The sequence below is a fragment of the Zootoca vivipara genome, chromosome 13, assembly GCF_963506605.1.
Source record: "Zootoca vivipara chromosome 13, rZooViv1.1, whole genome shotgun sequence".
Taxonomy (NCBI): Eukaryota; Metazoa; Chordata; class Lepidosauria; order Squamata; family Lacertidae; genus Zootoca; species Zootoca vivipara.
This window is the reverse complement of record NC_083288.1, coordinates 8,811,951-8,839,487: the sequence shown is the minus strand read 5'-3', so window position 1 is coordinate 8,839,487 and position 27,537 is coordinate 8,811,951. Positions and strand designations below refer to the sequence as shown.

The 27,537-nt window shown below is 42.5% G+C and overlaps 1 protein-coding gene across 5 annotated transcripts in view; it reads left to right on the top strand.

The window, feature by feature from the left end:
• Positions 1-2,136: 2,136 nt before the first annotated feature.
• Positions 2,137-27,537, top strand: part of USO1 (USO1 vesicle transport factor) — a 47,513-nt gene continuing 22,112 nt past the window's right edge. The window contains exons 1-12 of one of the 5 annotated variants that reach the window (XM_035136578.2): positions 2,137-2,351; positions 5,239-5,325; positions 5,894-5,958; positions 6,331-6,410; positions 12,992-13,092; positions 13,947-14,049; positions 16,207-16,262; positions 18,497-18,617; positions 19,473-19,651; positions 19,857-19,997; positions 21,543-21,631; positions 24,856-25,010. In XM_035136578.2, the coding sequence (XP_034992469.1) occupies positions 2,286-2,351; positions 5,239-5,325; positions 5,894-5,958; positions 6,331-6,410; positions 12,992-13,092; positions 13,947-14,049; positions 16,207-16,262; positions 18,497-18,617; positions 19,473-19,651; positions 19,857-19,997; positions 21,543-21,631; positions 24,856-25,010 (1,243 nt within the window). In that variant the 5' untranslated portion in view covers positions 2,137-2,285. Of the gene's footprint in view, positions 2,352-5,237; positions 5,326-5,893; positions 5,959-6,330; positions 6,411-8,586; positions 12,165-12,991; positions 13,093-13,946; positions 14,050-16,206; positions 16,263-18,496; positions 18,618-19,472; positions 19,652-19,856; positions 19,998-21,542; positions 21,632-24,855; positions 25,011-27,537 lie in introns of those variants that run through there. The other 4 variants (XM_035136580.2, XM_060282253.1, XM_035136581.2 and 1 more) reach the window with 4 other exon arrangements.

Below are 27,537 nucleotides of genomic sequence, written 5' to 3'. Positions count from 1 at the left end.
CTCAGGTTTTTTAGAAGGTCTGCGGGCCAATGGTAGCTTTTTCAAATTTTCGCCGGAAGTTGCGGCTTCATCTCTATGGTTTCCGCCCACCCACTTCCTCCCGATTGCGTTTCCCAGGTCAAAGGTCGCTGTTACAGCACCGTCGCAGGACGAGTGACGACGTTCTCTCGTTCAAGAAAAGGAAAGCGTTTCCGTTTCGACCGCACTGCCGGCCCCTGTCAGAGCCGGTCTTGAACCTGGGTGGACTCTACACGCGTGTTAAAAACGTTGTGAAAATCCTTTTTTTAATCATAAAAAATCGTTTTGAGAAGGCAGCGAATTTGCTAGAACTCACAGTCGCCATCTAGTGTCACAAATTGTATATCGCACTGTACAAAACATTCACAATGTTTTGTTTGCAGCCGTATAGCTGAGTCCCAGGGCCTTAGAAACATCATCATCGGTATTATTATTTTATTTTATAGCTACATGCCGCTCTTCAGCCCTATAACCCCCACTCCCCGCACACCGTTTAAAATACCTTTAAAAGGTAAAGGGAACCCTGGCCATTAGGTCCAGTCGTGACCAACTCTGGTGTTGCGGGGCTCATCTCGCTTTATTGGCCAAAGGAGCCGGTACAGCTTCTAGGTCATGTGGCCAGCATGACTAAGCCACTTCTGGCGAACCAGAGCAGCACATGGAAATGCAGTTTACCTTCCTGCCAGAGCGGTACCTACTAATCTACTTGCACTTTTGGGCGTGCTTTTGAACTGCTAGGTTGGCAGGAGCAGGGACCAAGCAATGGGAGCTCACCCCATTGCGGGGATTTGGTTGTTTTAATTAGCCAATTAGATTGTTTTAATTAGCCACATGCCTGGAAGAAGAGGAATGTTTGTGCCCGGTGCCTAAAGATCTATTCATGTGCCTAAAGATCCTGTAAATGCATACACTATTTGACTGCAAAAAAAAGGCCTCAGAACAGCTTATAAAAGTTAACAGTGAAACCAAGAAAAAAACAACTACAAAAATTAAAATACCAAAACAGGTTGAAATTACTTCAACTTTCTAAGCATATCTTGCATTCCACACACACAAGGAAAGTAACCCAATTTATTTTGCTGAGTGGGTGCTGAGAAAGAGGCCGGGGGAAACTCAAAAGTTAGTGTTCTGTGTATGTTGACAGTTTGACGGACTTTGGGAAAAGCAAAATAGGGTATTTGCTAAATAAAGCAAGCTTTTAAAAAAATACCAGGGAACTGAATTCATAATTGTGGGTGGGAATGGGCTATTCACATTTAAATGCATGTATTTCATGCATCAGCCCTGAGTGCTCAATGGAAGGACAGATCCTGAAGCTGAGGCTCCAATACTTTGGCCACCTCATGAGAAGAGAAGACTCCCTGGAAAAGACCCTGATGTTGGGAAAGATGGAGGGCACAAGGAGAAGGGGACGACAGAGGAAGAGATGGTTGGACAGTGTTCTCGAAGCTACTAACATGAGTTTGACCAAACTGTGGGAGGCAGTGGAAGACAGGAGTGCCTGGCGTGCTCTGGTCCATGGGGTCACGAAGAGTCGGACACGACTAAACAACTAAACGACTAAACAACATTTCATGACTCTATATGTGTGTTTAGTACAACCCGCTATTTTTTTAATTCTTTAAATGAAGTATCTGTCCCGACAAACTCCATTCTGTCCTATGTGGGACCAAGTGAAAGGGGTTCATAAACGTATACTATTTCAAAGGTTTCTCTATCACATGGCATTGTTTATTTTTATCGTTTCATTCTGTTAGCAAAACAAAACCAATTAAAAAACCCCGCCACGCCTAGCAGCAGCTGCGCTCCACTGACTTTCCATGCAGACACGTTGCAATTTTGAACGCTTTTAATGTAATGAAATAATAACTGAAGCCAAGCCATGCCTTCTGCATGAGGAGGGCTGCCCCAAATCAGAGCCTGCGCTGAAAAAAGCAAAACAAAAAAGCCCTCGATTTCCCCTCCATGGGCGAGTTTCCACTCCTAACCTCGGGGAGAGAGAAGTTTACAGAAGCCGGAAGTTGAGGCGATATGTCACTCTACAAGTTTCCTCTCTCTAGGGTGGCTACCTTTGTTGCCCGACACCGGAAGTTCAGGCGGGGTGCCTCTTCGGCGTCTCTCTCCGTAGGATGGCTACCTTTGTGCCACGTCTTGGCGCAGGCGCACTGGCGGCGCTGTTTACTGCTGCTGACGGGAGCTGACGCGGCCCGAGGAGAGGAGCCGCGGCCTAGGGAGCCTGGTGAGGCGGGGAAGGCCGGCCGGGGAAGATGAACTTCTTGCGGGGCGTCATGGGCGGCCAGAGCTCCGGGCCCCAGCCCTCCGGAGCCGAGACGGTGAGTCCGCCCGCTCAGCCTGTCGGCCTCCGCCGGGGAAGTTCGCGCAGGTCCTCCCCGGCGGCGACCCGTGTCGCCCTTCCGCGGCGAAGTCCCTCCCTTGGGGCGCCCGGTTGCCCGACGGCTGGCTCCCTGTTTCACTCGCCCCCGCACTTCCTCACCGCCCATCACGCCACCCGGGGCTGCATCACACGTTACGTGTAACACGCGGGTTTTGGCCTTGCGTGTACATAGCCTGTTTGTCGCTATGCTTTTCAATGTGGTTTTTATACAGTGGTTCTCGGGAGAAGGGCGGTATGCAGGCTTGGTATATGGCGATGATATTATTTTATTTCTATATTGGGCTGATTGACATCTTATATCCTTGTTCTTTTTCATGTGTTCTGTGTTTTTATGCTGCGAGCCACCCTGTGATCTTCGGGTGGAAGGCAGTATGCAAATTAAATCAATAATGCCACTTTGCCATTTACATACCGCTGTTTGACCTCATCTGCTTTTTCAAACTTGTTGTCCCACCCACTGTCATGTCCACTTAGTTGGCGTGAAGTATATTTGTCGTCCGTATAGTGCTACTTTACCAGGCCTTTCCATTTAATAAGAGAGAGTTTGGGTAACCACATCTTTGCCGGCTCTACGCTGCAGTCTGCTAAAATGCTTTCTACATTTGTGTGATTATATATTACCCCTAACACCACTCTTTCCCGTCTCCTTTGTCCCCAGTACAGACATAACTTGAATACAAATTAATTTACCAGACTGACTTTTTGTACATTGTTGTGTAATTTGTGTGGAGTAGTCTGGATTTATGTCGCACTATAAATGAGGGTTTAGTAACCTCTTATTCTATGTATGATGCACACCCAGCACACTTCATATGGACATCAAATATGATATGTTTCAGACCAAGTGAGTATTTCTCAACTGCAGGAATCTCCTTTCCATTCAGAGCTATATGAAATTTATCTCAGTGCAGAGGCTGCAGTAAAAGATGATATTTTGTGGCCTTTGATCGTACTGAAGAGTCAAAGGAGAAACAACTCCCTGCATTTTCTGAGGCTTCCGAGTATGTATTTGTTTCTCAGATATGCTGCCAGGAAAGTAGCCACTGCTTTGCCGTGCTAAAAACTTTTGAGAGATTACGTGCATCTTCATGTTGATTACTAAACAAAAACCTATTGTCTGCAATTAATATAGCGTGTGGGTGTAGGACTGAAAAATCAGCTTGACACACAAAATACACATTATGTAGAGTTCCATTTGTTTTCCTCTGTTTTCTTTTTCTTAAAAAGCTACAGTACATGAGTATTGATAGGCTGCAAGTCTGAGAGAAGGATGCATGGCGAGTTTATTTTAATCATCTTCCCCCACCAGTTACTTATCAGTTTATGTCCCCCCCCCCAAAAAAAAACACAGCTTTGTTAACCTGTGTGAGGAAAACATATGGGTATTCTGTAGCTCCCCTCCCCACTGTTAGAGTTGAGCTGAAGCAGGAGAAAGTGTTAATCATCTTTGCCTGGTTCTTTATCCTTTAAGATTTGCAGCATGCCCAGATTGATTTTGTTTTGAATTTTAGAACAATATGGAAGAAGGAAAGATGAGACTTCATGTCAAGCCTAAAATGCTATAATATGCTATTATAAGGAACAGGAGAACTTTGTGATGGATGTTAGAGTGGAGCAAAACTTTTGGGCCATATAGTTCAGTGGTAGTGCACCTTCTTGTCCCATATTGAATCCCTGGCATCTCCAGGTAGGGCTGGGAGATCTGCTGTCAGTCATTGTGGACCAGTGTTCTTTAGCCTTGGGTCTGCAGCTGCATCATCTCGAGCAAACTTACCTAATGCTCAGGGAAGGTGGCCGCTGAACGGTGTTTATGTTGCTGTGTACTGTGTATGTGCACACATATACAGATACATACTGTACATACATATGGGCACAACTTGGGTGAGCAAGCTATATAATTAATAAGCATAACAGGAAAACACCTGAGGGAGTGAAAATACTTTGTAGAAATATATGCTTCTAATATCTTTAAAATAAAAAACTTGTAGTCTTCTTTTGTTCTTGATCTCTTCATTTGGCACATACTGTTGAGTAGTTGATACTTTAACAAAACAAGTGAGTCATGGCACGCGCAAGTTCAAAATACAGTAATACCTCGGGTTACGAATGCGATCCGTTCCGGATCGCAGTTCGTAACCCGAATAGTTTGTAACCCGAACGCGACGCGCAACGCCATTTTGCGCATGCGCAACACCATTTTGCGCATGCGCAAAGCGCGATTTTCACGCTTTGCGCATGCGCGGCGAGAACACTTCCAGTTTGCGCAGTTCGTAACCCGAACTGTTCGCAAACCGAGGTGTTCGTAACCCGAGGTACGACTGTACATTATTTTTAAAAAATTATTTGGATGTGGGTTAAGCATTCCTAACTATACAGTAATTCTAGCTGCTCCTTTTTTTCTAGAGTCTATTGGGAGTATTCAGCTAAGGTTTACTCAGAGTAGACCCTCTGAAATTAATGGGCCTAACTTAGCCATGGTCATGCATTCAGTGGGTCTACTCTCAATCCAACTTAGTTGAATGCCACCCTGTGTGTGGGGAAGGGTTGTAGCACAGTGGTAGGGCAGATGCTATGGATACAGAAAGTTCCAGGAGTCAGCCTTTGACATCTCCAGGAAAGGCTGAGAATGACTCCTGCCTGAAACTACTGAAGGCTACTCCTAGTCAGTATAGACAGTACCAAGCTGTGTGAAGCCATGGTCTGACCTTGATGCTTGCTTTTGCACTGAGGCTGAAGGAACAGTTTGAGCTTCAACGCAGAAGTGAGAAGATGTTTACAAGCAACGGATGACTTTTTGAAATACTTTAATTTTATTTCTCTTATAGATTCAGAAATTATGTGATAGAGTAGCATCTTCAACCTTACTTGATGATCGCAGGGATGCTGTACGTGCACTAAAATCTCTTTCAAAGGTATGTATGTTTTGTCCCTTACATGAAATTTCAATTGTGTATGACACCTAATAGTACCGTACTTGGTGGCAGTTTGAGAATTCTGTAATTTTCTTTTAGTTGAAACAAAATGAAACAATTCCTTCCAGTAGCACCTTAGAGACCAACTAAGTTTGTCATTGGTATGAACTTTTGTGTGCATGCACACTTCTTCAGAGACACTGAAACCGAAGTCACCAGACCCTTATATATAGTGAGAGGGTGGGGAGGGGTATTACTCAGAAGGGTGGTGGGAATGGGTGATTAGCTGATAGGTGTGGTAAACCTGTTGTCGGTCTTACAGGAGAAAGCAAGGGGTGAGATGGCTAAAAATAGCTTTATCGTATAATGAGAGAAGAATCCAGTGTCTCTATTCAGACCAGGTCTCTCCATGGTTTTAAGTTTGGTAATAAGTTGCAATTTAGCAACTTCTCTTTCCCGTCTATTTCTGAATTATTATTTTTTGTAATAAGACAGCTACTTTGAGATCTTGTATAGAATGTCCTCGGAGATTTCTTTTAGTTGTTACTTCTGTTCTTCAATTTCACAGAAATATCGCCTGGAAGTGGGGGTTCAAGCTATGCCTCATCTTATCCATGTTCTCCAGACAGATCGGTAAGCATCTTACAGAAAATCTAAAAGTATGCAAGCAAATGTTCCCCATTAGTCACTTTCTGTGTCATGTAGCGTGAGCTGCAGTTGAATTCAAATTAATGTGAAAATGATGAAATTGTATGGGTTTTAAAATAAGAACGCATTTACCAAAGTCCAAAACAGCCTCATCCATTTGTTTTCAGTTAACCTCAGCAAGGCCAAAAAGCTTTTAAAAATATCAGTTTTATATTTGGAAAGATGCAGAGCAATAATGGCCAATAAGACAGTCACAGCCCCATAAGAGATATCATATCTGTACGGATGATTTTTTAATTTATTTTTTAGTGTTAGTGTCGCTTTTAATACAGTGAGAGATTGTGCTTGTATTCACAGTTCAGATTCCGAAATAATTGGCTATGCTTTGGATACGCTCTACAATATCATTTCGAATGATTTGGAAGAAGAGGAACAAGGTATACACTTGCTTTTTTATTTTAGCTTCTTAACAACTTAGATGAATAAGCATGTCCCATTTTTTTGGGTTATCTAGGGCTCAGTAAGCTTATCAGAACACACATGCCCACTTTCTGAATATTTGAAGTAAGCAGGACAATGAATGCTCTTTCCATCCGTATGGTAAAACCAGCAGCTGGTTGGTTGCAGCTGTTGGGATTTGTAGCAACACTCTGTGGAGCACTATAAAGTTACTGATTTTCAGACAGAAGGACATAGATTTAGCTGACCTGATCATTTCAGAAGTCAGTGAAGGGCATTTCTCAAAAGGCTGAATGAGAGCCCTTCATAGGTTACACAAATAAGAGGAGAACAGAAGGAAACAAGTGACTTGTACCATAGGAGTTTTTTTGCTTGTAATTGTGGAATAGAGTTTGCAGATCTCTCCCAAGGTCATATTCCTGAGATCCAAATGATGGCTCGTTATGAATGAGAATATTAGTTTCTCCACAAAAGGAAGTGGGAAAAGAGGAGTTAATCAATGCTACTGCTTCCTCTCACAGTTTGCTAAGATCTAGGGATTGTATTAACATGTGACAGGGCCAAATGTGGCCACCCACTCTTCTGCACCTTGTCCCTATCTACTGTTCAGAGCCTTTGGTCATGTTCTTGGTGCTAACGCTCTGAGAACTACTGGACTTCACTAAGACCTGTACTAGGTGCCAGGTTAAAAAGGTAAAGGACCCCTGACAGTTAAGTCCAGTCGCAGATGACTCTGGGGTTGCGGCGCTCATCTCGCTGTGCAGGGCGAGGGAGCTGGCGTTTGTTCACAGACAGTTTTTCCGTGTCATGTGGCCAGCATGACTAAGCAGCTTCTGGCGCAACGGAACACCGAAACCAGAGCAGTGCACGGAAACGCCATTTACCTTCCTGCCGGAGCGGTACCTATTTACTTACTTGCACTTTGATGTGCTTTCGAACTGCTAGGTTGGCAGGAGCTGGGACCAAGCAGCAGGAGCTCACCCCGTCGCGGGGATTCGAACTGCCGATCTCCTGATCAGCAAGCCCCAAGGGCTCAGTGGTTTAGACCACAGCACCACCCACGTCCCTTACAGGCGCCAGATTACACACCACCAAATGTTTTTCATGTCCCTGCTGATCCTTCAAATGTGTACAAGTACAACAGTTTATGGGCTGACTTGGGCAGGAGCAACTCTGGAGGATCACGAGTTCTTGCAGGACTTTTAGTGCTTTTCCTGATGAGTTGGAGGCCTGCTAGGTTTTTGAGAAGCTGTACCATGTTTACAAAATAAAAGGAAGAAAATCATGATGAAAATAGCTTCTTGCCTTTTACATGAATTCAAGATAGAAATGCTTGCAGGTAGTTTTCTAGAATATTTCATTTTATGGTGAATAATGGAATGTGCATTGACAGAGCTTCCAACTTTCAATTCGGCCTCGTTGCACTGTATAGACATATTTGAATGTGCCAAAATATTTACTTGCATGACAATATCTTGCTGGTTCTGGGATTGATTCTTCATAAGTAATTTTCGCTAATAGATTGTGAAATGCAAACCAATGAAGGAATGTTGAGAATACTTTATATATTCTCTGAGCAGATGATAATTTATTTGTTAAATGCTTAAAACTGAACTTGGCTTTGAAGCACCAGAATACATCACAAAACAATAAAAGAAAGAAGGGACATAGGCAAACCAGTGGATTCAGTTATGTTACAGTCCAGGGAGGGAAGAAACAAGTGGCAGTTGCCCCTAGTTAGGCCCAGTTTTGCAGAGGGCTATGCCAGCATATTCGCCATCAGGAGGGCTGTCTCCTCATTCTTGTTGGCGAATATGCTTTGATGACAGTTGGCCAAACCAAGGTATCCCATGGGAGGTGATGAGGACAGGGACATACCTGGCTCTTTAGAGAGTGTAGAAACATCAGCGTAGCGATCAAGGTTTAGGGAGGACAAGTTTGTGGAATCTTCGCTGAGCCTCCAGAGGATGTTTTTTAACTAAATTTGTTTAGGGGTGCCTGAGTTAAACTAATCAAGTAACCCCTGTAGTGAGCATTGATCCGTAGTTCTTCCTTTTGAAATCAATTTCATGCCATTAACCAATCTTTTGTGCAGTACTAAATGGAAATCTGCTTCATTTTTGAATCTTTCTCTCTTCTTTTCTGCCTTTACAGATGATTCTGAAGGTAAAGCAACCTGAATTTATATTAGCATGGTGTGTCTTTAGCCATAGTTCTAAGCATTAACTGACTCACAGCACCATTAATCGGTTTTTAAAAGGATACTGTGTAGATAGACTTTTGCAAGTGTTTTAGCCCTCTCTTCTTACACTTTCAAATTTTGCAACTGTTTCGGGCCCTTTCATGTCAAAGGGGAGCCATGTGACTGCTCAAATTGATAACTGATGGAGAGAAATGTGTCTTGCAACGTTAGATACTGAATTAAAATACACCTGAAATACTATTCCATTTGTTACTAAGATTGTTGAGTTCATTATGAAGGGGGCAATATGAAATTGCAGAATTGCAAATATTTTATAGCAATTGAAGTTCAAAAGTATATTTTTGCAGTGTCCTTTTTAAACAACGCTGTGTACATGAGCATGCATCTTAACAGCACTTTGATTCCAAGGTCCACTTGGAATCATGTCGCAGGCATCTTCTGTAATAAAAACTTTTATATCAAATGACTAATCTTAAAATACTTCATTGCAATACTGTACTGATGATGTCAAATTCATTGTAACCTGGTTAATAGCATAATGGTTAATAGTATAATATTGATATGCACATGAGGCTTTCTTACTATTAACATATTGTTTTGCCCGTATCCTTTCCTGGATTTTCTCTTGTCGGTTTATTTCAACATTTTGGAAGATAAGGAATATAATGTTGGAATATGGCATTGGTATATTGGTTGGGTTTTAGCCAGTGCTAGTCCTACTCAGAGTAGACCCACTGAAGTTACTTTACATGACTGACTTGGGTTGATTAATTTCACTGCGTCTATCGGTGTGTAGAACTTGGTTGGCTACAGCCCACTGGATTCGATGTCAACTTCGATGATCAGTGTCTTCAAAGCTGGAAAAAAAATTGATGGCATCGAGGAACTTTAACTTTCAGATTGGTGTGTCCAGTGGGACAAATGGACAAAATTGCATGCTTCCATTGTGGCTGTGGCTGCCAACACTGTCCTCACTCTCCTCCTCTGGCAGCCCCTTCCTGGATTTTCCCTAGCTCTTAACTAGCACAAACAGAGCGACTGGAGGAGTGGAGCAGATTGAAGAGAGGCTTGACCTTCTGAGGTTAAAGAAGGGTTATGGCTAGCAGGAAAGAAGATTTGCCTGAGGAATAGAGGTTAAAAGGAGCTAGAGGCGATAAGAAGGAAAATAGGATGATGGCTCCTCCTGAACCTGGTGCAACTTAGAAGATCAGAGATGAGGCTTCAGGGGAGCAGAGTCTGCCTAACAAGTCTCAAAGTGAACTAGGTAGAGATGTAGCCCAGCAAAAAATAAGTAAGTAGAGACACGGCCAAGCCAAAAGGGCGAGGTCCACTTTCCTAACTCCTGGAAAGCCTATCTCTTAAGTTGCCATTGGAAGACCAAAGTCCCGCAACTAGACAAGAAAGCAATAGCTAACAAGAGGACTGAAAAAAGGGAGAAGTACATACTGCTTGAAGTAAAAATGCTGTCTAGAAGCATACAACTTGCCTATAACAACCTGCAAGAAGAAATAATGGCCTTCAGCACTTCAGACTCTATTCTCAGGTGTGCTGGCTGGGAGCCAGTGGGCCTGGCCTTCATAATTCCTATGTATAAATTGCTGAACACCTTATTTGGAAAGGTTATACCAGCCGTCTCCGATTCTATACCATACACGTGGTCAAAATTGAGAGGTTCCCCTTCCATATTGAAGATCATGCTGCTGTTTCTTCTCCATTGAGAATGAGGAATTAGCTGACACGAATGGGAAGCTGTGACTAGGACAGGCCACAAGTATAGCATTGTCCAAATTGCATAAAATATTTGGGCTTAGTTTAATGATATGTTACGGCTGAGCCAAGCCATTCTGTCATTGCTGTCATTGGTGTTCATGGAGGGATGTCCCCAGTAGGCTTTTATGATACAAAACTCACTATTTTCTCTTCATAGCAAGATATACATGGAATGGGATAAGTTTAAAGTCAAAGGAGCCTTGGATTCCTCTTCCAGTAGCAGAGCAAGAGTATATAGCTCAGTTAAGCCACAAGAGCTAATAAATGGGCAGTTTTTCTTGCACCTGTTTATATTAAAAAACACAAGACAATGTTTCTCCAATGCTTCAGAAATAAAGGAAGTTCTACAAATTGGGAATGTTCTTTACTTGTGAATATGTATCCAAAATGTGAATCCCTCCTATGGCAAATAGGATGTCACTTTTGTACGGTGATTTTTTCTTCATGTGGAGTTGAGTCCCACATGCATGTTTTGTGCCTGCACGGTGCAACATTTGGAATCTGGGCAATGAAACGCTTTGGCAGCAGGCCTGTCCCCAGCCACAACTCAGATCACGGTTGCTTAGAACTTTCTCTTCATTTTGAGCTTTTTTAAATATTATTTTTAAACAACCTCCCCCTCCTTTTTATTTATTTAAGCTTTTTCTCTTTCATTTTGCATTTTACTTTACCTTGGTACCATGTGTCTGCTGTGATAGTAAGTAAGTTCCCCGTTTGTTCAGATCACAGCTGTTATCTGTCCTGTCTGGGGTGGCAGATACTTGCCACAAATTCATGAGACAGGCTTGCTGCCATAGTGTTGGGCAATGCTATGGGAGCAGGCCCTCTCTCTGGTAGACACAGGCCCCTTTAGTGCTACCTAAGTGAATGTGCCCTGTTTTGGCATCACTGTTTTTACTACTGCCAATTGAGGGAGTTGAATGGACTTCCGTTCTGGGAGTTGAATGGACTTCCGGAACGGATTAAGTTCGACAACCAAGGTACCAGTGTGTTCATTTTCTCTCTCTGAATTTTTTTTAAAAAGCAACTGTTCCAAGATAAGCTACATTTTCATACTTCACTGCAGGGAACTGTACATGTGATCTCATATTAAAGGTATCATCCTTTGAGTATGGTTTTGCTGAGTATGAAGGTGCATTTCCATCATACTGTATTTGCCGTGTAAAGCATTGTACATCTCGAATACCTGTAATTGTGTTTGTCATGAACATGCAATTATTAACACATTGCCTCTGAGGAAGCAAAGTGGAGGCCTCAGTTTTTCTTTCTGCGTGTCACATCACTGAATACATATGCTATTTATAGGGGAATGATGTAGAAAATAAATTATTGTGGTGGACAAAAAACAAAGCTCTTGTCTGGGTGATGTAAACCAAGCATGTCCAAATTCTGTTTTGGGGGCTTAATGTGACCCGCCGATTGATTTAATCTGGTCCTTGTGGCAGTATATGTCCTGGTGCAAATTTCTAAAAAAAGTTCAACGACTTTGGTCGGCCCTCACGCATGTTCATGTAATCAAATCTGGCCCTCTTTGAAAATAGTTTCGGCACAGTTCAAAGTGAAAGATTATACTAGCTAAATGTGCAAAGTACATTGCTAAACAAGACCCCTGATCTCTTAGATGCCTTTTTCTTGATGTGAGCTTCAAGAAGAACTTCCCCTGCTGCCACCGAATGTGAGATGCTCCCAAATTTGCTGCAAGCAGAAGCATGGCCCATGCAATGGGGTCAGTGGTGGGTCAGACAGCAGAATCCTACAAGTTGAGTTTCTAGCAGATTTGCTAATAGGGGGTGAAGGCTTGGAGCAAATATGCTTTGGATTCATAAATAGATGCAACATATGCCACAGTAGTAATATTGCCATGGTTGATGCCCTATTCCTAAATACCCACGTGGAATGTTTTTTTAAATATTTAATGTTTGCAAAGAGCAGGCCCAATGAGATTAATGTGAACATCTGGAAGGATAGTTGGGATAGAAGTGATGAACAATTTATTGGTAAATATAGCTCTCTCTTTACTGTCTTCAGCATTTTTCAGCAAGTCCTTGTTAACTTTCACACCTGTAGCTGTGAAATGTTATAGTGCACATTAAATTAGTTCTGTAACATTGATAGTTTGGTGGATGACAGTTATTTCTTAAGCTGCATTTTTTATTATGTTTACTCAAATGGTAAAGGTAAAGGGACCCCTGACCATTAGGTCCAGTCGTGACCGACTCTGGGGTTGCGGCACTCATCTCGTGTTATTGGCCGAGGGAGCCGGCGTACAGCTTCCAGGTCATGTGTCTAGCATGACAAAGCTGCTTCTGGCGAACCAGAGCAGCACACGGAAACGCCGTTTACCTGTAGTGGTACCTATTTATCTACTTGCACTTCGTGCTTTCGAACTGCTAGGTTGGCCGGAGCTGGGACCGAGCAACAGGAGCTCACCCCGTTGCGGGGATTCGAACTGCCGACCTTCTTATCGGCAAGCCCTAGATTCTGTGGTTTAACCCACAGCGCCACCCGCGTCCTCAAATTGTACTTGTTGGCAATTATGGAGTTGATTGAAGCTTTGCTGTAATTGAACCTTTGTTAATGTTGCAGAAGAAAATTCACAGAAACAGACAGAAGACCTTGGAAGTCAATTTACAGAGCTTTTCATTAAACAGCAAGACAATATCACTCTTCTGCTGACCTATTTGGAGGTGAGAACTGTTCTTCTATAGTCATAGAGTAAGCATACAAATTTGTTGGCTGATATTGCCATGAACAAAGCTGTATTAATGTGGGGAGGGGAGGGTAGATCTTGCCCGCTCCTTTTTACTGCTGTCTCCCTACTTGACCAGCAAATCCAGTCACAGAGCCAGGCTAGGGGGAAAGCATCATTTGAAGGGTTGTAGAGGAAGTGATGTTTCACTAGGACCTGGGAAGTCAGGGTTCCTATCTTCATTCAGTTGTGGCACCATCTGGGGGATTGGCTCAGTGTCACGTTGTGGGGATAACATGGAAGAGAAGAGCCATGGTAGTTTGAGCACTTAGGAAGAAAGGCAGGATGTAAATGTAAAAAAAACAATCCTTTCATTTAAGTAGCATAGCAACTTGTTCTCAATTTCAGTGCGTGCCTTCAAGCATTGTTAGATCAGTCCAAGGGTTAAAGCAGAGTACCCAGGAACAGCAATTGAATTTTCAAAATTATAAATTAATTGCACTAAAGTGGCAAAGTTATGAACCAGAAAGTCCCTGCTGCAAATTTTTGCCCCTGTTGTGAGCATGCTAGATGGCTGAAATAGGGGAATAATACTGGCCTGCCTGGCAGGGTTTTGTAAGGGTTACTGATTATGTGTATGAAGTTCTACACAAATGTTGGTGATGTTATGATTATCTGAATTTGGCTGTAATTTAGACTAGAAAGTAAACTTCCTTTGACAGAAGCAGAGCATATCATTTTGTTGCTGTTGTTGTTGTTGTTTTTGGTAAAACAGTAGCACAAATATTGGCCAGAATAATCGTAAGCAACGAAATACAGTGGATTTTAATGCTTAGGCATGTTGACTTGCAGGAATTTGATTTTCACGTCCGGTGGCCTGGAGTGAAACTTCTTACAGTGCTATTAAAACAGCAGGGGCCCCAAGTGCAGCAGATAATACTAGTCAGCCCCATGGGTAAGTATTTATTTTATTTTAAAACATTTCTATACACCTTTTCAGATGTAGCGATTTCCCAAAGCAGTTTACGATTTTTTTAAAAAAAACCACATCAATAAAAATCCCTACAATAAGGCAGGGAAAGACCAGCAAAAGAAAAACTTCTTAAAAACCAAATAAAGCCAGCCATCAAGATATACTAAAAAGCCTGGACACATGAAAAGATTTTCATCATCATGAACTTTATTGCACTAGCCAAAGGCCATGGCATCATTCACAAAGGAAAAACAGCAATAACCATAAAAACCATAAAAACATCAGGCACTGCAAATACAATAAACCATGGTCACGTCTCCTAGAAAATATTTGTTGCATACGATAGAATAGCAGGGGGTTCTCAGATAGAATGTGCCGGCTTAAATATCCGAATCACCTTTGCAATTGACCGCTATTTTATCTAGTTCTTTTCTTCTTAGCTTGCAACACATATAGTGCTACTTTATAAGTTACGAAGTCATCAGTATCACTCAGCAGCCATTTCACCCTTTCCGCCCTGTTCGAGTTTGTTCCATTCGTAAGCAGGGGTTTTATAAATCGGTCTCTTGGTTCTATATATAGCGGGCATTGCAATAAATAGTGGTACAGGTCCTCTACGCAAGGTTGCCCACACAAAGTCTCTCCTTGTACTGTACTTTGCCGTACTGACCATCCACCACCACCGAGGGCATCGATTGGAATCTTAATTCTGCAAAAGCGATTCTTAGTATGGCAAGTGGGAGCTTTGTCAGATAACTAGCTTTGTCAGATAACTAGCTTGGATGTGCTCCGTTTTGATAAGTGGTGAACTTTTGGTAGAGGCAATCGTGGTTAAATCCCTTTCTGCATTGGACCTGAAGAGACAATCTCTTAAGTGCCTCCTATCCATCTTCATGATCACCTGAAGATCTTGTAATTGATAACTGGGTCAAGAGGCGTTGGGTGCCATCCTTCCAACATTTGGTCTGTTCTCGTTCTGTGTGGGACATAGCGGGGAATCTCTCCTCCGAGAGAGATCAAAGTCTTGAAAAGATTTTTGCTGGTACAGAAAAGATAAAATTATGCACCAGGCAATCCTCTATGGGGAGCACATTCCCTCAGCAAGTGCCACAACCAAAAGAAGGTCCTATTCCGCTTCTACACCCACCCCACCAAGGGGTGTGGTGTGGTCCAGCACGAGGGCTTCTGAGGATGCTAATAGTTAAGTCAAATACTCATGTGGTAGGTGGTCCTTGAAATACTGTGCTCTAAAGCCATTTTAAAAGCTAAAACCAGCACCTTCAATTTGGCTTAGAAATTGATCCGAAGCTAGTTCAGCTGTTCAAGATTTGACTGACTAGATATGTTCAACATGCCTGATCCCGCTGAGCACAGAACACAGCAGATAAGTTACTGTCTAGTTTCTGAACTAGGCTGCGTTGCAGTAATCCAAACGGGATATTTAACCAGGATGTAATTACTGTGGCCAGGCTATTTTCATCCAGGAGAGAGTCATCAGGTAAACGGGTGAAAGGTGCCTCATGCCTTCAAGGCCACTTGACCTCTCAGGGATAAGGCCAGTAGCATCCTCCAACCTCTGAATCCAATGCTCTATCCAGAGCAGCCTGAACACAGGAAAAAGTGTCTGTGTCTGAAATGTAGCCAGAACATCTGCTAGGCTGTAGTGATACAAAGGGGAGCATCCACAGCTTTTAAAGTTCTCTGAATGCTGGTAAGCCATTCCAGAAGTTCCTGTTTTAACAGGTTAAAACACATCTCACACTGTGAATGTAGACATTCTTAGGTTCAGTTCTTGGCATTTTTAGTTAAATGGATCTCCATTTGTAGAGCTGGGAAAGGCCTCTGCTTGAGACCCTTGAGATCCATTGCCAGTTAGACGAGAAGAAAGTGTTTGGCTTTTAGCAGCTGGTTAAGGCTTTTGAGGAATTTTGATAATCGTGCTGTGTGTGTGTTGCTAAACATAATAGTTGTTTTTATTGTATATGTGAGCCACCTGGAGACTTTGTATTGGATGGCAGATAAGTTGAATAAACAACCGCAGCAGCAACAACAACAACATATTGCATACATTTTGACTTGGGTTAAGGCAGCTTTATATGCCTGGGCATAACAATATTTTGTCACGGTTCTCTCTTTTAGGCGTCTCAAGGCTGATGGACCTGCTAGCAGATTCTAGAGAGGTCATACGGAATGATGTAAGTAGAAAATAATAGGATGTACAGTTGTATCTAATTATATTTTCATTTTTATTGTAAGTACAACAGATTAAAAAGGGGGGGTGGCAACTTACATTAACAATAAGAGCAACGCAGCAATCCTAATTTGTATATTGATATGAGCAGTCTATATGTCCAAATAGATACCCAAACTAGTTTATTGATTGTAAGAGATTTGTTCAAGTTTTGAAAGCACATTAAGATCTTCAGGGCATTGTGTAATGGATAGTGGGTGTTGATCCTTCCAGCCTTGAAGAATAAGTCACATGTTAGTTGTTCACCCTCTGATCCCTTCTCTTTTGACTCCTCCTGGCACCAGGTGACAGAGGATGTGTCTCTGTCTCCTGGGAGGTGGCTGAAACTCGTGGGAGAAACCCTCTGGGTAGGCAGAGCTGCTCCCAGTACTGGGCAATGCAACAAGCACCATGGGAGAGGGAGGTGGGGATGTAGAGGGCATTGGGGCTTGCGGCTTTTGTTGTGGGGATGGATGAAACGAGAGAGCAGGTTGAGGGAGCCCCCCACCCAGCAGACTGTGCCACTCCCAGCAAGGGTGCCATTGTCGTTCTGGAGCCCACCCCATGGTCCTTGGCCAATCCTCCATCTGCATTGTCCTAACTTGACAGCTCATATCACACGGAGGCAGGCTTATTCTCTGATGACATAGCAGCTGTGAAATGCACTCGTTGCAGAAATGAGAACGGTCCCATCTCTACTGAAATTCTGCCTCTTCTTGGAGATGCACCTGTTCATGCAGGCATGCCCTTGATCTCTTGACCCAAATCCCTGCCTTTAATCACTGTGTTTTAATTACATAATTTTAATTATGCTATATTTTAAATATGTATTATGTATACCAGGGATGTCCAACAGGTCGATCGCGATCTACTGGTAGATGCCTGCAAGGTTTTGTTAGATCACGGTCAATCTCTGGCTCCCTTTCCTTAGCGTCGCTAAAACTGACTCCTGTCCCGCCCCCTTGCCCTGCCCTCCATTGTTGTATGAAGGGAAGGGAAGACGGAGCTTTCTCTGTGCTGCTGTTTCGATCCATAGCGATCTTTTTGTGAGTGACTTTATCCCTTTGTCCCTTGCCTTTATCCCTCCCCAAAACGGAAACGGGGCTTTCTTCCTCCGAAAAAAAGCTCAACAACTTTGAGCTGAAGATCACTGCCAGTTTTTAATTCTGAAAGTAGATAGCAGACTCTTGAGAGTTGACAACCCCTGATGTATACGTATTAATACAGTTGTGCAGAGGCCCATTTTGGCATTTAGTCATACATACATAAAAGGAGGGGATTGCACAGTATGTGAGACTGTGTTTGCTGCTTCCAAAGCGGATGTCTTAATATGCTTTTTGGTGCATGTGTGGATTTGTAAGCACCAGAACTTTTTTTTATTTAAACCAATGTTTTATGGTCCTAAAATATAATAATAACAGCTTAAACCATAAAACGCAGCATGGACTTAACAACTTTTACAGAGAGCTAAATGAAACTCCCTCAGATAATTAAATTTACGCAGCTAAAGAAGTTGGAACATAGGAATCCTTTTCTGAATTTGAAGATCTGAGACTCTTGGGAGTCTTAGGAGGCACCTGTGTCACTGTCAGGATTGGAATGTTACTTCCCAGAGTGACAGTGAGGGCTCTGAGGACGGGGGTGGGGGTGGCAGGCAGAAGGAGACAGAGGCTTCCTTTCTTCCCATGTGGAGAGTGAGGCGGTCCTGAAACGCATGTAGTAAATTCCCAAGACAGCGTAAGGCAGGCAGAGGGGCCACAGCTCTCAGACACGTTCTCATGAGAGATGGGGCAAGCTGCTCCTGAGTCTCCTCGTACTAGGAGGAGGCGTAGAGTCCAGGCTTGGCACCAGGCCAACAGAGGGAGGGGCAGCCAATGGAGGGTATCCTGTTGGCGACAAACCCGCCCTTCAGTGGGTTCAACTGATTCATCGAGTGAAAAGATTGAGCTGTGTGCTCGGGCTGAAACTACTGTGTAAATACTATTAAATCTAAACGTCATAAAACCCCCAGCCTGCCGGCTCTTGGTGTGAGAGGGAGATCGTAAATCCTAACAGTCACACACACATCAGCACACCTTGCTCACTTTAACATTGATGTATCATTTAAAGCATGGGTAGGCAAACTAAGGCCCAGGGGCTGGATCCGGCCCAGTCGCCAGATTTTTGTTGGTCACTTCTGTCTGCCTTCTTCTCCCATAGGGTGTCTTGTTACTTCAGCAGTTGACAAAAAGTAATGCAGCCATCCAGAAAATAGTCGCTTTTGAAAATGCCTTTGAGAGGTTGTTGGATATCATAACGGAGGAGGGAAACAGTGACGGAGGTATGGCTTGAAAGATGTACTCTATCGTCATAGCTTATGCAGCACTGAATGTCAAACATGAACCTGTTCACTTTCAGATCTGGTTTTAAGGAATCCTGGTTAACCCTTCCCCGCTTTCTTTCTTGCAATGTCTTACTGAATTCTAGGGAACAAAGGGGGAGAAAAAAGAGTTTGAACAGCTTGCGGATCAAAGCCTAAACCTTATTACTTCATTTTGTGGTGGGATAATGAAGCATAATTTTAAATAGCCAGTATAACACAGTGCTCATAGTTTCCTTCATAGCCTAAAAGTGTGATGGGGGAGCCATTTGGGGGCATGTCGGAGACTAGTTCTTTGACCCGTTCATTCTACTCCTGAATTTCTGTGCTTAATCCTTTGACTCCCTGATCCACTGGGCTGCATGAGAGCCGTTATTCCAATGGCATTTAATTAGGGTATTGCGGTTTTAATTTTACACTCTTTGCTCTTCTTGCTCTTCACCTTGCAAAATATTGCTTTAATTGTTTTTTAATTTTTTTTGTAAGAAATCATTCTTTTAGTATGTCAGCCCCCACACTTTGGAGCTCCCTAACTATTGATAACAGGCACCTTCACTGTAGTCTTTTCAGTGCCTAGATCAGGCATCCCCAAACTCCGGCCCTCCAGATGTTTTGGCCTACAATTCCCATCTTCCCTGACCACTGCTCCTGTTAGCTAGGGATCATGGGAATTATAGGCCAAAACATCTGGAGGGCCGCAGTTTGGGGATGCCTGGCCTAGATGATAGCAATACTGTAGTATTATGTGGCACTGAAATTTTACGGAGCAATTCTGATTGTTGAAACTAATGTGCTTTGACGCTTATGTCCTTTCAGGCATAGTTGTGGAGGATTGTCTTCTCTTGCTGCAAAATTTGTTGAAGAACAACAATTCCAATCAGAATTTCTTTAAGGAAGGTTCCTATATTCAGCGCATGAAGCCGTGGTTTGAAGTCGGTGACGACAATGCTGGGTGGTCAGCTCAGAAAGTAACCAATCTTCATCTGATGCTCCAGGTAAATGCTTCTCAGCATAATGTGATGGTCAGCAAAAAAGTGTCTTGAGGTCTGATCTGTTGTGTTCACCTCTATATCACTATGAAGGTGTGCTTTGACTTTCATGTAATTCTACATAGTTCTGCCTTGTGAAAAAGTGAAAAAGGAAAGTTCCTTGGGTGGATTTTTAGCATGTGTGTGTGATGCTGTATGAAATCCTTTTCAGCTGGTCCGAGTGCTGGTTTCCCCCACGAATCCCCCTGGTGCCACGAGCAGTTGTCAGAGAGCCATGTTTCATTGCGGGTTGCTGCAGCAGCTTTGTACGATCCTGATGGCAACTGGAGTTCCGGCTGATATTCTTACTGAGGTAAGGGAGTAGAAGGAAGGTGGTGCACTTAGTAACAATAAATGGTGTAGCTGAGAACAGATGGTCCAAGATCTGATCAAGCAAGGAGAGGATGACATAGCTTTGCATGCTTTCAAGATCAGGTCGCTGCGGGGTCAGACCAGACATGTATCTAGTCCAGCATTCTGTTCTCACAGCGGTCAGACAAATGCCTTTGGGAATCTCACAAGCAGGATCCTGCTTGGGATCCCCCCTGCAACTAGTAAGAACATAAGAGTCTGCTGGAGATGTTGAAAATGTGTCCTTGGGGTTGTGAAGCTGAAGGCAGCCCTGTTTAGGGAAGGTTTTAATGTTTGAAAGACCATTGTATTTTAGTATTTGGTTGGAAGCCGCCCAGAATGGCTGGAGAAACCCAGCCAGATGGGCGGGGTATAAATATTATTATTATTATTATTATTATTATTATTATTATTATTATTATTATTATTATTATATAGTTCCATTGTTATGAATAGCCTTCATTTTAAGACACAGGTAGGTAGCTGTGTTGGTCTGCCATAGTCGAAACAAAAAAAAAATTCTTCCAGTAGCAGCTTAGAGACCAACTAAGTTAGAGACCAATCACCCATTCCCACCACCCTTCTGAGTAATACCCCTACCCACCCTCTTACTATATATAAGGGTTTGGTGACTTCTGTTTCAGTGTATCTGAAGAAGTGTGCATGCACACGAAAGTTCATACCAATAACAAACTTAGTTGGTCTCTAAGGTGCTACTGGAAGGAATTTTTTTTTACTTCATTTTAAGCATTAAAGTGTAAGAAAACCAACAGTAGACTATGAACTCAGTCAAAATTCCTTGAATGCGTTTTAGTAGTGATGCACAGTCTCAGTTCACACAGGCATGACTTATCACTGGATGCTGAGTTATTTTTTCAGTGATCAGCATGTGAGCTGTTGCTGAACAGCATTACTTGTGAATCAATAGCTCAGTCAGGAGAGCACAGGACTCATAATCGCAGCGTCATGGGTTCGAGCCCCACACTGGGCAGGAGTTACCCGCATTGTAGTGGGTTGGGCTAGAATCTAGATGATCCTCGTAGAATTGTAAAACTCTACAATTCTCTGATTCTTTGATGCTCAAATGCTATAGTGTCTCTGTCACACAGGCAAGTCATCAAATGATGAGCCTGAACCCAGATGCATTATAATTAATGCATAAAAAAACTGTGATGGTACAGTTGAGACTAAAGAGGTTGCTCTGCCTTGGATCATTTATCCCTTCCCCTTGCTCCTCCCTATAATTTGAACTGGCAAATAAAGGGATTCTTTTCGCCCTCGGAAAATCCCGCTCTTTGCTTTTGCCTACTTTGCAATCTTCACTGAAACAGCTTCATGCAGAGAACAAGACCTGCAGAAAGCATGTGCTCGCACATACAGAAACACAAAGCAATGTGCATGTTTTATAGCGTTGCATAATTCTGAAGATTTGAAGCTGGGACCAGTTCATTGCACAGCTCTCGGTTCTGATGGTTCAGTAATCTGCTTTTGCTTGGTTGCCTTCTAGACCATTAACACTGTGTCGGAGGTCATTCGCGGGTGTCAAATGAATCAAGACTACTTTGCTTCAGTAAATGCACCTTCAAACCCACCAAGGTAGGGTAAGGAAAATTTTGATGCCATTTATTGAGAACATAAATAGCAAGATGTTTGCAACTGGAATTAATAGGTGTAAAACCAGAAATGTGATCAGAAACAGGGGCAAAAACAGAAGTCTCTGGCGTTTCATGAAGCTTAATTTGCAGCAGCCTTGTGAAGCTACCTTCATGACAAGGCTGAACATGGATCCATATGGCTCATTGTGGTTGGGCCCTTTGATTTTGTACCTCAAGAATAAGTTGTATCCACCAGTGGCTTTTTCAGTTAGAAGTACTTGGGATTAAAGGTTGGCGCCAGTTCTGAAAAGTTTTATCAACTTGCAGCAGTTTTCCAGGGCCCTTTGGCAGGAATCCATCTTAGATCTGCTGCCTGAGAGCCTCAACTGAGGCAGCCAGTTATTGAACCGGAGACTTCCGAAGGTAACATGTGCTCTGCTGCTGAGCTGTGCATCCTCCTTCAGCTTCTGTATAGCCCGTCCTAGATTACCCCCTCTAGCTTTCACAGCAGAGTGAAAGCAGGGGCACTGGCTGCTTAAGCAGAGCTCCTTACAGGTAGGTGTGCCGGGTTCCTGTTAAGAGCATAGCTACTTGGGTGGGAAGTCGACTTGGCATGTGTGCTTGGAGTCCGCAGACAGAGAACCCCTTTATGCAAGGGGGAAAGAGCTTAAGGAAGCATTTTCTTGCCAGCTAACAAAACATCAGCAGCGAAATAGATTTCTCTTTGATCCCTGTGGGTTAATATTGCATTTTAGCTTTGAGTGCTGTTAGCATTTGATCTGAGTGGTTACGGTTGTTACTCAGAAGAACTTTGGAATGTAAGAAGGTGCATTTTATATATACAGTGGTGCCTCGCTAGACGAATTTAATTCATTCCACGGGTCTTATAACGAAAAGTTCGTCTAGCGAATCCCATAGGAATGCATTGAAATTTTTTTTTGATTTTTTTTTTTGCCCATAGGAACGCATTAATTGAATTTCAATGCATTCCTATGGGAAACCGCGATTCGCTAGACGAATTTTTCATAAAACGAATTCGCCTAGCGAGGCAACCTCCGCTCGAAAAATCCTTTCGTTAAGCGGAAATTTCGTTAAGCAGGGCATTCGTTAAGCGAGGCACCACTGTACCAAGACCAGACTGCTGATCCATCTAAATCAATATTTTCTACGCTCACTGGAAACAGACAAGCGTCTCTTCCTGCCTTACCTGGAGATTGAACATGGGACCTTTTGCATGTAAAACATGTGATCTACCACCAAGCCACAGCCCTTCATGAAAACAAAGGAGAATCAAGACATCACTTGATCATCGCTGGGGAATCAATGCTTCTCCTGTTTTCTAATGGCAATGCTGGCATTTCATTGAGCTGAAACTTTATAGCTGTACAGCGGTGCCTCGCTTAACAAATGCCCTGCTTAACGAAATTTTCGCTTAACAAAAGGTTTTTTCTAGCAGAGGTTGCCTCGCTAGACGAATTCATTTTCGTCTAGCGAATCGCGGTTTCCCATAGGAATGCATTGAAATTCAATTAATGCGTTCCTATGGGCAAAAAAAAAAAATCAAAAAAATTTCAATGCATTCCTATGGGATTTGCTAGACGAATTTTTTCGTTATAAGAAAAGACCTGTGGAACGAATTAAATTCGTCTAGGGAGGCACCACTGTACAGGCCACTAGGTCTAGGGTTGTTGTTGTTATTTTGTAGTCCTCTTAAGTCGGGGTAGCCACCCTGGTGCCCTCTGGATGGCGTTGGGCTCCCCACTCCCATCTGCCCCAGCCAAGGTAGCCAGTGGTCCAGGAACATGGGAGTTGTAGTCCACTGCCATCTGAAGTGCATCCTGTCAGTTACCTGTGCTCGTAACTTATGCAAGACTTCCTTTCAGTCTGTAAAAGAGGACTTCCATAAGCACCTGTTGCAATCAGCGTAACTGTTTCTTCCCTTTGCATAAGAATCTAGTGCTTGTGTATTGATTCATTTGTTCATTCAGATGTATTTTGTGTCCTCATTTTGTGTTTTTATGTTTTGAACCACCCTGTGACCTTCAGATGTAGGGCGGTATACAAATTTAATAAGTAAAAATAATAATGGATGTGCTTACATGGTCGAGCAGCCTCTGATTGGTTGATATGTCTCCTCTTAGCTGCTGTTTCAATTTGTTGGAAGCCACCCAGAGTGGTTGGGGGGAACCCAGTCAGATGGGTGGCATATAGATCAATTATTACAGTGGTACCTCGGTTTAAGTACACAATTGGTTCCGGAAGTCTGTACTTAACCTGAAGCGTACTTAACCTGAAGCAAACTTTCCCATTGAAAGTAATGGAAAGTGGATTAATCCATTCCAGACAGTCCGCGGAGTACTTAAACTGAAGCGTACTTAACCTGAAGCGAACTTTCCCATTGAAAGTAATGGAAAGTGAAAGTGGAGAACAACGGAAGTGCCAACGATAGAAGACGGGAGAGAGAAGTTGATAGAATATTCAGAGCTAGCGAGGTTAACGGGGAGAATCAGAGATCAAAAACAACAAAAGTTTCAAAAAGAATGGGAAAAATTCATAACTTGTAGGAAAGATTATTGTAAGATTTAAGTAAAGAAAGACCAAGGAGAAAAAAAAGGGGGGGAAAAGGGAAAACTGGTAGATGGCCATTACAAAATGCAACAAGAGGGTATGTAACCAGGACGTAAGCGTATAGTTAAGAATAAAATGGAAAAGGGTATCTGGTAAAACATATAATGGGACGAAAATAATCGGATGGAAATAAAACCAAAAGAGAGAGAGGAGGAGGTCGAATTGGGGAAGATGAGGTGAAGAGGGAAACATAGACCAGGAAGAAAAATGTTGTAATTTGAGACATAAATCCAGGTTGACAATCTGTATAAAATGATAATTTTATTTGAGGAATGCAAGCTGTAAATGGATACCTGTGGTTTATTTTTCTTTTTTGTATGGCACAGCTTTTTCTTCCTTTTTATGTGATTTGTAAAACTAATAAAAATATATATATATATATAAAAAATTAAAAAAAATGAAAGTAATGGAAAGTGGATTAATCCGTTCCAGGCGGGCCCACGGAATACTTAAAGTACTCAAACCAAAGCAAACTTAAACCAAGGTATGACTGTACTATTGTTAAAAATTCAGGTCCCCAAGAGTATTATTGTTTTTATATTTGCATACATTTAAAAAACCTCAAACTCATAGATTTTCTTCTTTTAAACTTGACAGGCCTGCAATTGTAGTACTCCTTATGTCGATGGTGAATGAAAGACAACCATTTGTGTTGCGTTGTGCAGTCCTGTATTGTTTCCAGTGCTTCTTGTACAAGAACGAGAAGGGGCAAGGAGAAATTGTGTCAACACTTCTACCTTCAACCATTGATGGTATAGAATTTTAAATATGTAGTTTTATGAGCAAGCCTTAATATTTGTGGAGAGACCAGAGGACTAGGATTAGCACTAGATCAAAGTATTATTATCGTTATCGTTACTACTATTATTTTTGCCCCACCTTTTTGACAAGACTCAAGTACATATGAAAACGAAAACCACTAAAAACGTAGAAAAAACAATCATTAAAAAGCATTTAAACATTAACAGAAGTAAAAGTATAAGACATATAAAAGATCTAGTAAAACCCTACATATAATTACAATAAAAACAGCACATCCCTTTCATTAAAAGCAGTCAGTTCCCGAAAGCCTGTTGGAATAGAAAGGTCTTCACCTGGCGGCAGAAGGACAACCAGGAGGGAGGCAGTCTTAACGTCTCTTGGCAGGGAGTTCCAAAGTTGTCTGGGAGTAGCCACCACTGAGAAGGCCCTCTCTTGCATCTCTACCCAGCATGCATGTGAAAGTGGCAGGACCTTCCCCCCAAAGATCTTAAGCCTGGGCAGGTCCATATGAGGGAATACGGTCTTTCAGATAGCTTGGGCCTAAACCATTTGGACTTTACAGCTCATAACCAGCACTTTGAATTGTGCCTGAAAACAGACGCAGTGGAGCTTTTGTAGCAAGGGAGCCCTGTATGTTCTCTACAACCAGCTCCGGTATTTGCTTCTCCCAGCAGTTTCAAGGGTTGGGCTTGGTACAAAGGCATTGCTTTTCTGGGGGATGAAGAAGTCTTAATTTTCGGAGTGCTTCCCATTATGAGAAAATTCTCCCATTTCTTTCCCTAAATCAAGAAAAGGTTGGCGACAAGCTCAAAGCAAGGGCAGAGCTGCCCTTGCTTATTGAGTTGAGTGTCCAAATGAGACCAGTTTCTGATCTGTATCTGTTGCGGCTCTGTGGAAGCCGCAAGTATCATCACACCCTGCAAGCATAAATAATTGGACTGGGTGGTAAGTCTCAGGTCTGTGACCACGCATAGGGTGGAAATCCATATGTTTGGTCCTCCGTGGATTCATTCAGGTTTAATTAAGCACGATTTCATTCTGGTGTAATTAGGCATGAATTCCTTTGGACACTTTACCGTATTTAAATTTTATTTGTTTTATGTCTTAAATTATACTTAGATTTACTTTATTTAAATGTGCACCCAGCCGTTCCTCCTAACTGGAGCAGGGCAGCTAACAGCAGTCTTAAAACCATGCAAGTATACAGAATCCTGAAACAATAATTAAAACTGCAGCAAATCCTTGCCACTTTTAAAAACACGCTCTTTCAGCAACAGTGTGCAATTCATCACCGAATGCCTGGCAAAATAAGAACCTTCATGGTGGTGCCGAAGATTCACCAATGTTGGGGACAGACTAATCTCAGGCAGGAGAGACTTTCATACACAGGGAGCTATCACAAAGAAGTTGCTGCCCCCGTGGGCCTTGCCCATTGATGGCTCCATGAGCAGGACCTCCCCTGCAGATATTAATGCTGGCATCCCCAAACTTCGGCCCTCCAGGTGTTTTGGACTACAGTTCCCATCATCTCTGACCACTGGTCCTGTTAGCTAGGGATCATGGGAGTTGTAGGCCAAAACATCTGGAGGGCCGCAGTTTGGGGATGCCTGTATTAATGCATGGGTCTGACTCTGTTGAGGGAGGCACTCCTTCAGACAGAACTTTCCAAACTTTTAAATATATATATATATTGGTATTTCACAAAAATTTACAGAAATTATAAATCAAAAATCAAAAAGGAATTACTATACAGTAATTCAAAATAATCACACAATGAATAATCAAATAATCAATAGGTCATTAAACATTAAAACTAAATAATCAAAAATTAACTCAAATTAACTAAGATACAAACTCATAAGCTTCCCCACCACCACCCCACCCTCCACCCACCCTTTAGTGCTTCCAGCCAATCTCATGTTGTGCCTTTTTTCCTTTTCTTTTACTCATACGTATACCTGATTTCTGACTATGCATTTTATTATTCATTATTATGGGCCTTCATAGATCTTTTGAGAGGTCGACATTCTCCATGGAATTTGCTATATAACCTTTAAATTTTCCCCAATGTTTATTCTTTTTTCCTTCCTTTATCCCTTTGATTTCTGCTTCCTTTGTTGCCAGATTATAATATGAAATCATTTTTAATTGCCAATCCTCTTTAGTGGATACCTTTTTGCTCTTCTAATTTTTCCCAATTAATAATCTCGCAGCTGCCGTTGCATACATTAAGATACATCTGTCCAAAGGACCAAAAGAGCTTTCTAAACTTTTAAAGTTGGTGACATACTTTTTAGACATGCATCATTTCGCGACACAGTAGTAATTCAGTTTTACTAGCAAACCAGAGGTTAACCCCTTTCCAGCCCCGAGCCAACACACTGACAGCCGACACACTAACGTGTCACGACACACAGTTTGGAAACCTCTGCCTTCAGGTATTTGGGTTCTAGAACGTAAGGCCCTTGTACATCAGTACCAATATCTTGAATTTGGGTCTTGCTGCTATCAAGCAAG